Source organism: Triturus cristatus, chromosome 9 (genome assembly GCF_964204655.1).
Source record: "Triturus cristatus chromosome 9, aTriCri1.1, whole genome shotgun sequence".
Classification (NCBI taxonomy): Eukaryota; Metazoa; Chordata; class Amphibia; order Caudata; family Salamandridae; genus Triturus; species Triturus cristatus.
In genome coordinates this window covers 1,184,408,668-1,184,426,185 of record NC_140592.1, presented here as the reverse complement: position 1 = coordinate 1,184,426,185, position 17,518 = coordinate 1,184,408,668, and the positions used below count along the sequence as shown (strand labels likewise).

General features: G+C 47.6%; 1 protein-coding gene across 1 annotated transcript in view; it reads left to right on the top strand.

Annotated features, from left to right (window-relative positions):
• Nucleotides 1–11,215, top strand: part of TEDC1 (tubulin epsilon and delta complex 1) — a 639,294-nt gene extending 628,079 nt beyond the window's left edge. The window contains exon 8 of the mRNA XM_085627166.1: nt 8,994–11,215. Within this exon, the coding sequence (XP_085483292.1) occupies nt 8,994–9,368 (375 nt within the window). The 3' untranslated portion in view covers nt 9,369–11,215. The remainder of the gene's footprint in view (nt 1–8,993) is intronic.
• The last annotated feature ends 6,303 nt before the right edge of the window (nt 11,216–17,518 follow it).

Genomic DNA, 17,518 nt, shown 5'->3' with positions numbered 1-17,518 from the left:
CCGCCTCCCCCCATTCTGATCCGAAGCCTCCGAGATCATCTGCGGCGTACCCCAGGGTTCCTCCCTCAGCCTGACACTGTTCAACATTTACATGGCCCCGCTCGCACACGTCGCCCGACAGCACGACCTCAACATAATCTCCTATGCCGACGACACTCAACTGATCCTCTCCCTCACCAAGGACCCCATCACTGCCAAAGCCAACCTCCACGAAGGAATGAAGGCTGTTGCTGACTGGATGAAGACCAGCCGACTGAAGCTGAACTCGGACAAAACGGAGGTCCTCATCCTCGGCTCCAACCCTTCAGCCTGGGACGACTCCTGGTGGCCGACGGCACTGGGGACAGCCCCGACACCCACCGACCACGCACGCAATCTGGGAATCATCCTCGACTCAATGCTCTCCATGACCAAGCAAGTCAACGCCATCTCCGCCTCCTGCTTCAACACCCTCCGCATGCTCCGCGAGATCTACAGGTGGGTCCTGACAGATACAAGAAGAATAGTCACCCAGGCCCTCGTCAGCAGCAGACTCGACTATGGAAACACTCTCTACGCGGGAGCCCCGACCAAGCTCATCAAACGACTGCAAAGCATCCAAAACGCCTCGGCACAACTGATCCTCGACGTACCACGCCACGGCCACATCACCCCCACCTGAGAAACCTGCACTGGCTGCCCGTCAACAAGAAGATCACCTTCAAGCTCCTCACCCACACACACAAGGCACTCCACAAGACCGGCCCAGCCTACCTCAACAAACGACTTTCCTTCTACACCCCCAACCGCCAGCTCCGCTCTGCCGACCTCCCACTCGCCACTGTCCCGCGCATCCGAAGAACAACCACCGGCGGGAGGTCCTTCTCCCACCTCGCCGCCAAGACCTGGAACACCCTCCCACTGAACCTACGACAGACCCAAGACCTGCTGACCTTCAGGAGACTACTCAAGACCTGTCTGTTCGATCAGTAGCGCCCTCCTCCCCCTCCCCCAGCGCCTTGAGAGCCTCACAGGTATGAAGTAAGCTCTACAAATGCTGTTTGATTGATTGATTGATTCTCGACGGTGAGCCAGTGGAAGTTTTGCAGGTGTTGGGTGATGTGCTCATGTCGTGGGATGCCGAGGACGAGTCTGGCCGAGGTGTTCTGGGTGGTCTGGAGTTTGCGTAGCAGGGATTTGTTGATTCCAGCATAGAGGGTGTTTCCGTAGTCCAGTCTGCTTGTCTTTCGGGCTTCGGGGGGGATCCACTTGAAAGTCTTGCAGAGGATGCAGAGGGTGTTGAAGCAGGTGGAGGTGACGGCGTTCATCTGTCGGGTCATGGTGAGGGAGGAGTTGAGTATGATGCTGAGGTTCCAGGCGTGGTCCGTGAGGGGAGGGGGTGCCGAGGGCGATGGGCCACCAGGTGTTGTCCCAAGCTGAGGGGGTGGGTCCAAGGACGAGGACTTCTGTCTACTCCGAGCTGAGCTTCAGACAGCTGCTGCTCATCCAAGCTGCGACATCTTTTATTCCTTCTTGGAAGCTGAGTCTGGTGGTTTTGGGTTCCTTCATGAGGGAGAGGATGAGCTGGGTGTCGACGTAGGAAACAATGCTGAGTCCTTGCTGGCTGACGATGGCGGCGAGGGGGGCCATGTAGATGTTGAAGAGCGTGGGACTGAGCGATGATCCTTGTGGTACTCCGCAGTTGATCTCTGTGGGTTCGGAGAGGAAAGGCAGGAGTCTGAGCCTTTGGGTTCTGCCGGCTAGGAAGGAGTGGAGTCAGTCGAGGGCGGTTCCCTGTTTTCTGGCGTCGTGGAGTCTGGCCTCGACGGTGCGGTGGGAGACGGTGTCAAAGGCTGCGGAGAGGTCAAGTAGGATGAGGGCTGCGGTGTGGCCTTGGTCGAGGAGCGTGCTGATGTAATCTCTGGCGGTGAGGAGGGCGGTCTTGGTGCTGTGGCTGCTTCAGAATCCGGATTAGAAGGGGTCAAGGATGGAGTTCTCTTCGATGAAGTTTGTCAGCTGGGCGTTGACAATCTTCTCTGTGACTTTGGTTTCGAAGGAAAGGAGAGAGTTGGGTCTGCAGTTCTTGAGGTCCATCGGGTCTGCAGAGGGTTTCTTGAGGATGGTCTTGACTCTGCGCGTTTCTAGTCGTCAGAGAAAGTGCCGGATTTGAAGGTGGCGTTAATGGTGCGTCGTAGCTGGGGCACTATGGCGACGGCGTCTCTGTGGAATATGTGCAGAGGTCCATGGAGGGTCCTGAGTGAGTGCTCTATATGGTCGTGGTGGTATCTTCGGTGGTGACTGGGGTCCAGGCGGTGATAGTGGGCTGGCTGTCATCGCAGGAGGGACGGGTGGTTTCTGGAGTCTGCTCGCTGAAGTTGTCGTAGAGGGCCTTGATTTTCTGGTCAAAGTAGGAGCCAAGCTTGTTGCAGAGCTCTTGGGACGGAGTTCCTTAGAGTTGCTGGAGTTGGTGAGGATTTTGCTCCGGATGAAGGTCTCCTTTGTGGATCTTTGCGGTGGTATTCTGTCATGGCGTTCTTGTAGGTGGTCAGGTCTTCCATGGTTTTGCTGTATCTCGATAGTTTTTCGAGACGTCTGCAGGAGCATCTGGCTTCTTGGAGGTCGGTGGTGAACCAGGTGGCCTTCAGGGGGCGTTGTCTGTTGGTGGTGCAGAGGGGTGCAAGCTTGTCTGCGCAGTTGGTGATCCAGCTGTGTAGTTCCTTGGCTGCAGAGCTGGTGTCGGCCGAGGCGGGGGGGGGGGTGCAGCTGAGGGTGGAGTTGAGGTGCTCCTCTGTGACCTTGTCCCATTTCCTTTGCGTAGGGCGAGGAGTGGGTTTGAGAGCGGTGGAAGTGTTGAAAGAGAAGTGTTTTCGCAGTGATGATCCGTCCAGAGGGGCTGCGTGGTGTGGCTGAAGCAGATGTTGTTCCACCTGCAAAGATGGGGTCGAGGGTGTGTCCTGCATTGTAGGTAGTGGTGGTGATTAGCTTTTTCAGTACCGTGTTGGCGAGGTAGTCTAGGAGGGCAGTGGAGTTGGAGTCACTGAGGATGTCGAGGTGAAAGTTCAGGTCTCCGATGAGTATGTAGTCCATGGAGATGATGGCGTGTGGTGCGATGAGGTCAGCAATGGTAGTGGCGAACAAAGCGCGGGGTCTGTAGGCGAGGGTGCCGCGAAGAGTGGTTCTAGGGCTGGTCTGGTAATGGAGGTGTTTGGTGGTGGCGGAGGAGTCGCTTGTGGTGGAGGTGGAGAGTCGGAGACAGCTCTTGTGTGCGATGGCGAGTCCTCCTCGTGGGTCGTTGGGGCGGTCCTTCCTCCGGATCTAGTATCCGTTGGGGATGGTGGTGGCAATGGCTGGGGCGGATCAGGCATTGGTCCAGGTTTCCGTCAAGACGGCGGCATTTGGTGAGAGGGTGTCAAAGAGGTCCCAGATCTCTATGGCATGTCTGTGCAGGGAGCGTACAATGAGCAGGATGCACTTCAGGGCTTCTGTGGTGTTGACGTCCGGCATGGGAGCGGCGGCCGTGGGGGTCCGGAGGGTGGTGAAGTTTTGGCGGCAGTGGCAGCAGGAGAACTGCCCGTGGGTGGTGTTCGGCGTGGAAAGCAGGCAGTTGTTGTTCATTCCGGGGTTGAGGCACAATACCTAATGAAATGAAATGAAAGAAAACTTATAAATGCGCTACTTAGCCCAAAGGCATCAAGGCGCCTAACCAAAACAGATTCAATAGTAAGGCAGGTCATATCTAGGCGTAGGCCATGGCAAAAAGCCATGTCTTAAGGGCCTTCCTAAAAGCCAGCGCCGAGGGAAGAGATCTTATCTCAAAAGGCAGGGAATTCCACTGCCTGGGAGCAAGAATTGAGAAGGCTCTACCTCCCCACTTAGCTTTACGTATCCTGGGCACTAGAAGCAGGAGCTTATTTGACGACCGGAGAGTTCTAGGAGGTGTGTAGGGGACCAGCAAATCCTTCACACCACCCGACCGCTTAGTTGCCAATGCTCTATAGATCAAAGTCAGGGCCTTGAAGGATATCCTGGCCTCAATAGGGAGCCAGTGCAAAGACCTTCTTGCAGAATGAGCCGACGCCCGTTTGGGCAGGTCCAGGACCAGTCTGGCGGCAGCATTCTGTACCATTTGAAGACGGGTCACCAGGCCTTTATTGATGCCCAAATAAAGAGCATTACAATAATCAAGCCTGGACCCAATCAGTGCCAGGACAGTTTGTTTCCTGGCCTGAGGCGACAAATAGTGCCTAATCCTCCGTAGGATGTTTATCAGTCCCCAACACGTGGAGATGGTCCTCTTCACCTGTTGATCCATCCTCAAAAGGGGATCGATCAAGACCCCTAGGTTTTTGGCCAGAGTCGACGGTATAGGGCACACCCCCATGGAGGACGGCCACCAATCAGCTGACCAGAGATCCTCCTTTCCCCCGAACACCAGAATCTCTGTCTTCTCCCCATTAAGTTTCAATGAATTACCTACCATCCATTGAGCGACTGCCTTCATACAGTTTTTAAAATTGGAGGCAGCCAGACTAGTAGGTTGGGTAAAAGACAGCAGAATCTGTGTGTCGTCGGCATAGGAGATTACCTCCATCCCAAAAGATCTAATAAGCCTGGCCAGTGGGGTAACATAGATGTTAAAAAGGGTCGGACTTAAGGCCGACCCCTGAGGGACCCCACAAAGCACAGGGAGGGATGGAGATAAGAACTCCCCCAGCTTTACTCTCTGTTCCCTCTGATTAAGGAAGGATACCAGCAAACTAAGTGCCGTACCCTTGACCCCAATCTCCCTCAGCCTGGATGTTAATACTGAGGGAGACAGGGTATCAAAGGCAGCCGAGAGATCCAAAAGGATGATGAGAGTAGTCAGTCCCTTATCAACCCTGGTGCGAATGGTGTCAAGCACAATAGTAAGGGCGGATTCGGTGCTGTGTTCTCTCCTAAAACCGTGCTGCGAATGATCCAACTTATCATGGGACTCCAGAAAGTCAACAAGATGCTTATTTAGGTGAATTTCCAGCATCTTGGCCGGAGCTGGGAGCAACGATATGGGGCGAAAATTTTTAAGCACCCCCGGATCAAGAGTGTTTTTTTTTAAAAGAGGCTTGACCACCGCCTTCTTCCACTGAATGGGAAAGGTCCCTTCCTTTATTGCTCCATTCATCACACCCAATAAGGGTGGGAGAAGACAGTCTTTGCACTGTTTAAGAAGCTTAAGGGGGCAAGGGTCTAAGGGGGAACCCGACCTAACCTTGGCCAGAAGGCCTTCAAGATCCAGTAGGGAGAGGGAAGGAAAACTAAGCAGACTTCCAGTAGACACCTCCTCAGATGGAGATAGCGGCGAACAGTCTGTGGAGATGGATAGGGTCACCCTCTGTAGCTCCAATGCTGAAAGGATATCAGCAATCTTGGTGTTAAAGAATTGTGCAATATCATTGCACAACTGTTGTGAGCTTACCACAGGGTCTGGCGTCTTTAGTGATATGAGGGTGTCCACGATTTTAAAGAGATCTTTAGGTGAGGAAAGTGAGGCAGTGAGAGAGGTAAAATATTCTTGTTTGATTTTTATTACCTCCTTCTTATACATCCTCAGAAGAGTTTTATGTCTATCCCTCTCACACGAGAACCCGCTAGACCGCCAGCGACGTTCCTGTCGCCGTAGACCCTGCCTGAGTAGTCGGAGTGGTTCCGACAACCAAGGGGCCGAGGGAGTTCTTCTGGCAGAATAGCACGAGGTGGCCGGTGCCAGTTCGTCCAGGGCTATTATGACCCCTTTCTCCAACCTCTCCACTGCCGATGTTACATCCTCCCCAGGGGTAATCAATAGCCCTGCAAGTTTGGGAGCGAGTAAGTTATTAGTTAACTTTTTCAGATTACGTCTTCGTTCAAACTTGCTAGGCTTATTTCCCCTACTGCTGGAGAGGGAGGACATTAGGACCAAGGGAATTGCATAATGGTCTGACCATGAAAGGGGAAGAGGCCGTTCAGTGACCAACCGAGTGTCGTTGGAAAAAACCCCATCGAGCGTGTGGCCAGCCGAATGGGTGGGTCCACTGACTAATTGTGTCAGCCCACACACAGAGAATGTATCCAAAAGAGATTGGGTTTCGGACAGATCCACCTTCTCTAGATGAAAATTTACATCCCCCAGAACGGTGAGATGGTCACAACCGAAGTAAGGTTCTAAAATCTTGAGCATTTGAGTACAGAAATCTGTTTTGCTCGCTGGGGGTCTGTAAATAAGGAGACCCTTAAAGGGCGCTCCATAAGCCCCATTAATAGAAAATTGGAGGGCCTGAAAGGACTCCTGATACTCGTCTAGGGGAGTGATATGACAGGACAGATGGTCCCTGTAAAGAATGCCAATCCCACCACCCATCTGGCCTACTCTATCTATTCTCACTAAGGCATAGCCATCTGGGACCGCCTCCACGAGGTCGGGACCTGAGGAATCCTTTGCCCAGGTTTCAGTTATGAAAACCCAGTCCGGGACTCTGGATAATACGAAATCCTTGAACGCTAGGTTGTTTTTAATCAAGGACCTCGCATTTAACAGGAAACCAGTGTTACTCCTCACCCTAGAGTCGATTTTGGGCCTCTGGACCACAACTGATGGAAACACTCCTAAAACAGGAGAGCCGAAACAGGGACATGTGGGAGAAATCAAAAATCCCTCAGGTTCGTACCCATGATGACAGGGGAGTATGGACGGTTTTAAAACATCAAAATCCTGCCTCGAATATACTAACCTCGGATTCTCCAGTACGGAGTCGTCTACCCTTACGCCATCCAGCCCGTCCTTAGCGCGGACGGGCGCAGACGGGCTGGACTCTGGCGTGACTCTGGCGAGGTTACGGCGAGCACGCTGCGCGATCACGCTGCGCGACGGCATGGCGGAAATAAATAGGGCTCTGCTCAGGGACCAGCTGCGAGCTAGCGCGCTGCGACGACCAGGTGACTAGCAGCCTTCCCTATCCAAAATGGCGCCTAAGAGAAGCACAATTCCGTGCGCCTAACGCGCTAGGGATAACCCGCTAAGCAGCGGTGAGGGGGCCAATTTACAGTGCAAGGAAGAGGGAGCTAAAATCAAGGTTAAACACTGCGCTAAATTAACCAACACAAATGGATAACAGGTAGTTTTAAAAATATAGTTAGACGCTACGCTTCGAGATGTACAGCCTTGGGATGCTTGACCAACCTGAAAGAGCGCCTTATGAAGGCTTCCTGAATGATTGCCTGTGCTCAGGGACCAGCTGCGAGCTAGCGCGCTGCGACGACCAGGTGACTAGCAGCCTTCCCTATCCAAAATGGCGCCTAAGAGACCAAAGACCTCATGCAAGACTTCAGCAATCAATCGGTTTTAGGATCATCTGTGTAATCCTGGTAATATGCTTCGTGGCAGATTAAGTAGGTCTTTGAGGGAGACTGCATATGCAATGATGAATGAGGGCAAATGCAAACATCCCACTGACTGAAATGGCAGTAGAAAAGAACAATTGCCCATGGTGATCTACATACTTCAAAGTCTACATTGTCCATAAAAAAAAGTTTCAATATGAAAGTGAAATAAAACACATTCTTAGCATAAATTTAGGTGACTGCAAAGCACTATAGCATTGTATATCATTATTTCAGATTGTAATTTTTCAGTCATTCACAGCTTGTTTTAATAGTTCTTCAATAAAATGTGCAATTACGGTGCACATTACCTTGAATAAAATGTTACTCGACTGTATATATTAGAAGTTTATACATAATAATGATGAATAATGAGGTCTGTGAGGGGTAGACCTCCTCAAATTAAGTGTGTCTCTGCCTCCATGGGCCTGTATGACCAATTATGTGAGGATCAGTCCTCATAGCGTGGTTACACCCTGACAGAAGCAGACAAACACTATCTTTGTGAGGACGGTGCGTTAGGATGACCAGTTGCGGGAGTGATTTTAGGTTATTTCGTTTGAGTGTATCAAAAAAAATTATAGTGCAGTTATATTTGTCTCGTCCACTCTATAACCTACCCTACTATCAAGGCATGCGTGGAGTTGGAATAGTAAATACACATTTCTTTACAGTCATTGGCCGGTCCTCATAATAATAGGTATGTTATGTGCATGTGTGGGGGAGCGGCGGGTGTATTTATTATGAGGTACCCCAAGGTGAACATTATGAAAAGCTTTCATGCCCCTGAGTGGTCTGTGATCCTTCTGGGGTCAAAGAACACCTTGCTGACTTTAAAAATCCTTTAATGCACATTCTATGGCTCTTTATTCTTTATAATGTGCGGGATTGGTACAAGTGAACGCTGGCATAAAATAACTAAAAACGAGACTACAAGTCTAGAACACAAACAAAATAAGCGCCATGACTGGGTGAGATACTTAGCCAAGGACCCCAGAATCCTGAGAGGTCTGCAGCTGCAATGCCTGTAGGCCACACTACGCTGCTGAGGGTCATCATGTCTGACCATCACAGGTAGATTGACCCAGGGCAAGAGTTAGAGGTCCACAATAGTTTCATTCCTTTCTCGAAGTCCTCCTGAGTTTGTCACTGTGAGATGGCCGACTCCTGCGGTCTTCATTCATACTGCCTCTGTACCAGTACCCTCTGTAATCCAGAGCAGTGCCATTTATCCTCATTCTTTCAACCGTGTGACATTAGGCCTTTGAGCAGCAGTGCCAGGCGACTTTAATAGCACCTATCGCATTTCTGCATCTACAGTCACACTGGTCAGAGATTTGAGCAGCCTCCTATGATAACTGGTGACAAATGACGCACCTCTCTTATTGGAAATGTGTTACAACTTCAGAATGCACTTGTAATAAGAAAATAATTGGCAGCCTTTGATATGGAGAACATACTGTCCCAGTAAACTATATCGTCTAAAACCTGGAAAGAAAAAGCTTACTGTCTGTGCATGCTGTAAACCTGTGCTGAACATATCACAGCTTAAGGTTACTTAATGCTTTGCTGGGATTCGATATAAAATGCAAACATGTTTTCTTTTCTCTTTCCTTCAGATTAAAGAAAAAGAAAAGGAACTCCTGAATGATGCACAGTTCTACCTGACGGCCACAAAAATACGACAGCGGGTAGACAAAGAAACTGAAAGTCTCAGACAAAACTGTGGAGATGACAAAAATAAAATGCATGGATCTCACAGACTGGTGTTTAAAGACACCACCTGTTCTGTCAAAAGAGGCTCTGCTGCTTTGGGACACAGGGATCCCTCTATGAAGGATCTCCATGCTACAGAGGTGATCCGCGCACTGCGAGTAAAGGGGGACGCCCTGGAGAAGGAACTGAGACAGCTGCAGGAAGAATGTCGCACCAAGCTGGAAGCCGTTGCAGAAGCATTTGAAGGGGTTGTGTGTATCCCACCACCAAAGACCTAGGACTACATTTAAAAGAAACTAAATCTGTAGCGTGAATTGGATGGTTTTATGACTATTCCTCAGTCTGATCATTGCCTTCCGGTATCTGAGGCCCAAGGAAGTAATGTGAGATATTAGCAAAAGGAATGCAGGAGACCTCAGATTCATCCATTAGTCTCTTGCAGAAGCGTACCACATTTCTGCTCCCACGTGGATAGGCTGTGCGTCCCTGGTGATGACATCATAAATATGATTGGTTAAAGGATTTGGTTCCGTTAGAAAGTTTCGGGGATTACCAGTTGGTTTTCAGCTTTACCTGTGATGGTATCCATCAATATTGTAAAAATGTTATTTATTCAGCCTTTGGACCAAACCCCTTTAGTGGCTCACAACATATAGCCATCATGCTCTCAGCTATCCACAAATACTGATTGGTGCATGAATTACTTGGCCTTTCTTTCACTATAGTACTCAACAACCTTCATTAACATGTTTTTTTGTTTTTTCAAGTGTATACTTCTAAATATTTTCCCTTTCTATGTTCAGAATCCACAGCCATCCGTCTTAGTTACAATTAACAGTAACATTTACGTTTAGATTGAGATTTTGGGTTAAGTACCCTCTAAAACTGATATCTTAAATTGTGTTTCTTCAGCCCTACTATGGTGTCATGGCCTATAGACTGGGAGAGAACGGCCTGATCTCAACATTTTGCTGATGGGTTGCTGCTTTTAGTTAAGTGTTCCCTCTTGATGTTCCAATTGCTGAAATTGCTCAAACGGATCATGATTTTTTCAGAGAATATGAGAGCCTCCAGAAGATGACTTCCATGATTGTGTTAGAATTGATTCATTCTTGAAAGCTTGACTTTCTTGATAAATGCTTTACTGTGGTTTAAAGCACGTTTTCAGAGACTGCTTCTTTCAGGATTATAATTTCAATCCACTCGTTGAGGTTTTCAACGAAACCCTTCCTGGGGAAGGAAGAACAGTTTGAGGATCAAGGCAGTAAATAGTCCTACTCCAGCCACACACCAGATTGGTAAACATCAGCTCCAGTGCTTTCCCTATTCGTTTCCTTGTGTTCCTGCTTTGTTTACATTATATATTGTAAACTACTCCTACTTCCAGCTCATGAGAATTTGTAAACATCCGGTGGAAGGTATGGAAGCTTCTGTAACCATTTAAAACATGATTTTTGTGAACGCAGCATGTCCAACCCATCCACCTCTTGCTTGACCGCTCTTACATGCCACCAATAGCGTGTTCCCTTGTTTCATTTAAGCAAATAAGGTATAGCAGGAACTTCTGCCTGGGTATCTGTTGTAGTGTCCCAGTTAGAACTTCCAGATTTCCCCGGAGGCACACGTGAGAGTGTTGTTAGCCTTAAGCCACAGCATTTGAAGCAGCGAAAGGTATATCACCAGGAGCTCTAATATGTGTGGCACTGATGGGCCTCCCGAACAGGCAGGAAAGAAATGGTTAAGACTTTGGCCATTATATTTTTTCTCACCGAGACGTACCCATTTACAGTCAAAAGTTGTGTCTTTTAGCTGAGCTGAGTACATAACCCTTAAAAAGTGATGATGAAAAGAGTTGAATACTTTTGTCTTTGTCTTCCCTGACTGTTCTCTCTCAGTGCCTTTTCCCTACTCATGCCTATCGCCATCCTTCCTTATGTGCTTGCTTCCCCTTTTCATCATTTCCTCATCTTCTACAACGCCCTCTAGCTTTGTCCAGTATTGCATTTTTCATAATTAACATGCCTGTATCATTCCACATCGCCAAGCTTATGTTGATATTAATATAGCAATAAAAAGCTTTATCATGCATGAAAGGTTGCAAACAGTACTACGTTAGTTGCACTTGCCCTCATTGGATAAAACCCAAACTTCAACCAAATCCGAAGCTTGGTGTCCAATACTTGACATCGATCAATTGAATATCTCTGAAAAAAATAATTTCATATCATGATATTGCAGGAGGTCCTCTAATGAGGAAAATGTATCACATCACTGTACATACTTGATACATACTTTCACATACCAATGCACCTCAATCACCACTAGTTCCTGCAGTTTCAGGAAGCAGGTTGCCACTATCAATTCAAGGTCCTGTCACTTGGGCTGAACCACCCACCCTCCACAGTTTTTTACAAAAAGGCGATGCAAATAGATGGTTTTCATGAGGTGGCAAGGTCATCAAGCATTTCCTTACTTGGATAGCTGGTTAATCAAAGGGAAGTTACTATGTAAGTCTGAAGCATTCCCAGAGGTTTGCCTATTCCTCAAACTAGTTCTCTCTTTGAATCCAAAACGTCTATCCACTTGCATTCAGGTTTTGGGTGCAATTTTGAACACCGCAGCACTGAAGGCATCCCATCAGGGGAAATAATCTAACAGCTCAATCCTTGACAAAACAAAACTAAAGGTTACCAAATACTTTGCTGCACCTTTATAAATTGATCATAGTGATATTAAACACACAAAAGATGATGGGAGGAATACTTGCAATTTGTTTAAGCACTGGCAATCGCTCGGGGTAGCATCCCAACCCACTATTCTTCTCAACATGCCAGCTCAGTTTGGACCCAGCTATGTGCCAATCCGCTTGGACCCTGTTCCTCATGGCAACGGTATGGCCCAAACTGTCAGGCCAGGTCCTCACCAAACCAGAACACACGCAACCTAGGACTAGTTTCACCAGGTAACGGTTCATCAGCCAGATATAGCTTTGTTCCAGTGGCACAGTGAGCACAAGACCCACGTCCAAGTATACCCTAGCCACTGGCAGTTCGGGCTGGACTGTTTCCATGAGGAGCTGGGTAAACGCTGATTTGTATCAACACTATCCTCTCAGCACCCTACCATAGAGGAGCTTCAGACTAAAGAACTGCTGAGTGCAAGGATTTCCTGCGCCACTGGGCAGAGTGCACTGAAGGACTTTCCCGTAGGAACAACATTCGTAAATTTGGTGTGCCTGAAAAGGCATAGAGACTGAACGCTTTGTGGAACAGTAGCTGCATGCAAATGTGTATGATGGAGCTCTGCCACATTTCATTCTGGCTAAGAGATTACACTGGGTAAAGGAATGCCAATCGACTCCTGGAGCTCCTGCTAGACCAATGGTGGCCGGGTTTCTAATAGACAATGCAAAAATACACACTTTCCCACACATCTACAGCATTAAAGGCAAGCTTTTTTTTACATTAAACAGGCACTCCACCAATGGGACATAAGGCACATTTTTCTATCCAGCGAAGCTGAGCATCATTGTAAACAGAATCCTGCACTTCCGTACTTCACTTGCTGAGGCCTGGTCGTGGATCGAGAAGGGGATATGTAAGAAACTGAGTTATTGGTTGAGGGGTTGAAAACCCTTATCGAGCAACAACCACAATCCTTGTCAGGGGGAACCACAAACGTCACTAAATTAACCTCTGCTTAACCCTGTGGTAGCTTGGCACAAAATCAGTCAGGGTTAACCTGGAGGTAATGTGTACAGTAATTAAGCAGCACACAAACAGTAATAAACAATACAAGAAACCCCCCAAACCAATTTAGAAAATAAGTATATTTTATTGAATAAAATGACACAGAAACAAATTAAATCAATTCAGTAGAACCGGAGTTAGGGATTTTAAAAGTTTGTAGTGCAAAATGGCATCTAAAAGATCAAAGCGCCCAATGCGGGTATCTGGTGGCGCAAGACAAGGGCAAAGTCAGGAGTCAAAGCCGCCAGCAACGGAGTAGGAGTTGGATACATGAAGTGGATTGGGCCCAGTTTTGGCTTCTCAATTATTTCGAGATTAGAAATTTTTAAGAAAAGTTCAGGAGAAAGTCGAGTTCAGCTTGTGAAGACAGCAGGCCGTGTCCTGGGAGGAGTCTTTGTCACCAGGGAGTGCTGGATGATGTCACAGTGAACCTATCAATGAAGGTGAGAAAAAGCTTAGAGTGGAAGAAGCTGGATTTCCAGGCCGAGGAGGTGGTCATCATCGATGGAGAGTCTGTCACTGTCAAGCCCGGTGTAGATTTTCACCTTCGGACTTAGACAACTTTTTGGTAGTCGAAAACTTCCAGTAGGAAGATGCTGCAGCTGAAGAGGGTCCCACAAGGATGGATACCGTTGGTCAGTAGTCCTGCTGAACAGGATTTGCTGCTGCCGAAAACAACGTAGTGGGAGCTACCGCAAAGTCAGCCCAACTGGTGACGCACCATGAGCGTATCTACTTGCAGGTTGTCAGTCAGTTCTTCTGGCAAGTTTTGGTGAACATTTTTGTAAATCCCAACCTCTAGGGTTAGGCAAGAGCAGCACCTCTAGCATCACTTCCAAGCCTACAGGAGATGAGGGACACCACTTGGGGGTTAGGACTCACACCAGCAGAGGCCTTTTGCATGGTTCAAGAGTTCTGGAACTTATGTCCCTGAGGACACAGTAAATCAGCCCACTAGCCTCTGGAGACTCTCTGGTAATCCTGGGTTCAAGCAGCAAGTTTGGCCTCTAGCTGCAGGGCGGTCCTCCGGGGAGCAGGGCAGTCCTCAAGCAGGCCTCAAGTCCTTTAGAAAACAAGGCAGGTTTCAAGAAGTTGGGCAGTCCTATAGGGGTCCAGTTAGTACTGATGAAGTCTCCCAGATGTCCAGGAGAGTACTGAAGAGTTGCACTCAGCGTCAAATAGTTATACCTGGTGCCAGCCTTTGAAGTGAGAAAATCTGCTAGGCTACCTTTACATCTGGTTCTGTAAAGTTCTTCCCTTCCACAGTCAAGGCTCCAAAAATTCTGGGGTGACAAACAACTAGTGTCAGATTCCTTTATATGTGAGTACTGGAGGCAGCCCTTTGAAATGTAAGTGGGGCAGGTAACAGATCCACCCTCAGCAATCCATGTGTGATGGCCTATCCTGTCTTCACTCAGCCCCTCTGTTGGGGTTTTGTGTATTCCTGTCTGACAGGAATACACAAAACCCCAACTAGATTCATTCACAGTCTTGTGACTCAGGACTCTGCCCAGTAGGGCCACACAACCCCGAGAGACACCAAGTATGTGTCTTATGCTTGAAATTCAACAGATTTACATACAAGCGGGCCTGTCTTGATAAGGCAAGGCACATAATGAGTTCTGTAAGGCAATCCCTACATATGAGGCTGCCAAACTGTATGGATTTAGAGATCTCACACACTAAGTGCGTAGTAACTACAATGACCTGAAATGGTAAAGGTTGTAAAACATCCATTAGATGACATAGGGTAATGTTCTATCTGAAACATAGATCGATTTATATTCCTTGGCTACTAAGGTGGAGACCCACCTTACCAAGGTGGAACTTGAAAAACTATGGAGAAAGTGGTAGGTTCAACTTGTTGACATGGTTTAATCAGCAAACAAAAGGGAGGGGCGCTGGTTGGGATTGTCCTAGTGGTGCCCTACAAGGTCTGTGAATAGGAAGAGGAGATAAGTCATCTTAGATGGGTCCCTTGATAGGGTGAGCCTGACATTGGCCAGTATTTATACCCCAACATAAACCAGACCCAATATTTTAGCTCCCTGAATGGCGCACTAGCCGATATGCTAGATGTGGCATGTATTTTGGGGGGTGAAGATTGCAATGTGTTGCTGTATGTAGATAAGGACTGGTCTGTTTGATCTTGCAGAGGGTCTCTTGCAGGGCCTGAGACTGTCCAGGCAGTTTGGGGGTTGGACTGTGCACTGGCGGTTCATAGAAGCATGATGGTAGCTACATCCAGACAACAGGGAATACTCCTATTACTTCACCATGCATGAGATTTAGACGACGCTGGAAATGTTTTTTACGCAGAATGGGATATGGGGTGGGTCTTGGTGAGGTTGAATTCCTGGGTAGAACATTACCAGTATAATCAAGAGAAAAAGAGGGAGGGAAAGGGAGCAGATAAAGGTCTGGTACCCGTGTCCCAAAACTATATTAAAATCAAATTGGGGGAGGGAGGGTAACTGTTCCTCAAAGTAAGAGATAGGGGAGAGCTAGCTAGGTTTTTGACAAGACAAAAAAAAGCATTAACCAGGGCTGTCTGTTGTTGCCCTCACACACCCCTAGGGGTGTCATGCTTCATCATCAGGCAGGTGCTCCCCGTCGGGCTGGCACTGCAATGCCCTACGGGTCCCCCAAAGCAGCGATTATTTTGATTTTTATTGCTGAATTATGAGTGCATGGGTGTCCAAGTGGGGTGGTTTTTGTTGTGTGCGATAAAGTGAATTAAACTGATTTGAGGATGTTGAAAAGAACTTTTAATATATAGACACCCCTGTCAGGTTACAAAAACCAGATTAGGTTAGTACTACTTATAGGTTATAGTGTACCCAAGTAGTTTAGTGTGTGTGAGTGAAATAGGTCAAAGTTTTTCGCGCCCCTATGGTCTCTAAAAGATCTGAGATGCTTCTTCAGGACTAACAGGGTAATCAGCCTACCCAACTTAATGAGCGGTCCTCCTTAATAAGGGAGATACCTACTAGATCGTGTTTAAAATGATCGTCCGGGCAAGCTGAAAAGGAGGGTAGGTCTGACGTACTGGATGTACTTGTGACTCCTTGCAGCTGTGCGCAACTGCTGCTGTGACCGTTGTGGCATTATAGATCGATCTACTAGGTTTCATCATACGACGATAAAACCAAAAGATCTCCGCTAAAGTGAACCTTCGGGGGACCCATAGGGCATTATAGCACTGACCCAATGAGGAACACATGCCCGATGATGAAGGATGAAACCCTAGGGGTGTGTGAAGGCAACAAGAGACAGTCTTGGTGACTGCTCTTTATGTCTTGTCAAAAACCTAGCTAGCTCTCCCGTATCTCTTGCTTTGAGAAAGCTACCTCCCATTTGATTTGATTATAGAAGATTATCAGACCACGATCCATTGTGGACGTGGGTAGTACAGGGGTGGCCCCACCGGGCTGTGTCCATTTTGTGATTGCAGGTCAATGTACTACTAGACGGTTGTAATAAGGAGAAATATATATATATTCACTTAAAAAACCGTAGGTTTCACACATGTTATAGTTAGCTGGACATTTCACTCGTAAAAAACCAATGAAATTCCCCCGTTATAGTTACTGCAGGCAACTATAACTCAAGCGACCGCAATCCTCTGCTGATGACGTCAGATATTACATCACTGATGACATATGTGTCTTTCTGAAAAATAAATATTTGTAATATATGTATAGCTAAAGATTAATGGGAGAAGACATGGGTAAATAAGTGTCTAAATACAGTGATGTAATATCTGACGTCATCAGCAGAGGATTGCGGTCGCGTGAGTTATAGTTGCCTGCAGTAACTATAACGGGGGAATTTCATTGGTTTTTTACGAGTGAAATGTCCAGCTAACTATAACATGTGTGAAACCTATGGTTTTTTAAGTGAATTTGCAAGGTTTTTTAAATGCTAATTCGTAACTATAACGTGTGTGAAACCTATGGTTTTTTCAGTGAATTTGTACGTTTTTTTAAATGCTAAGTTATGGGTTTTTTTTTTCAGGTTTTACACCGTGCGCGCACCGTGCACGCTCTGTGGGCACTCGGTGCGCTTCGCGCACCGAGTGCCCACGGTTCGCAGTGCGCGCACCTCGCGATTTAAAAAAAAACAAAAACAAAAAGTTTTTTTTATCCCTTGGGGGTGCTTCTGTGACCCCCTGACCAAGGCTAGGGGGTCAGGAACTGTCCACTCTGCCCCCTTTTTACGTTCTCCACCTTTGTTTTTCACCCCCTCAGACTGCGAGAGACAAAATGGCAGCCGACACTTCCTGGTTTCGACCGATTCGAATGTTTACCGACATCTAACAACCAATCAGAATTGCGCCTGCACACGGCAGGGTGCGCGCACGGTGCGCGCGTATAGATATTGATATGCTTTTAAATGCTATTTTCTCAGGAAATACTGAACAGATTTACACCAGACCTGCAAAAGGCACTTCCTTGACCTTATGGCTACCTCTCTGCCAAATTCCACGTAATTCTGTTCAGCCGTTCGGGCTGTAGCTGCGACTAAAGGTCCTATGGAAAAATGCATGGGGAAAACGCGTTTTGGGACCCCCCCTATTTCTCGGCTGAACGGAGCGCCCCATTAGTTTTGAAAATTTCGTGAGGATTCGTCAACCGGCGCCAAATTTATTCAAAATAGAATTTTGAGATTTCCTATGG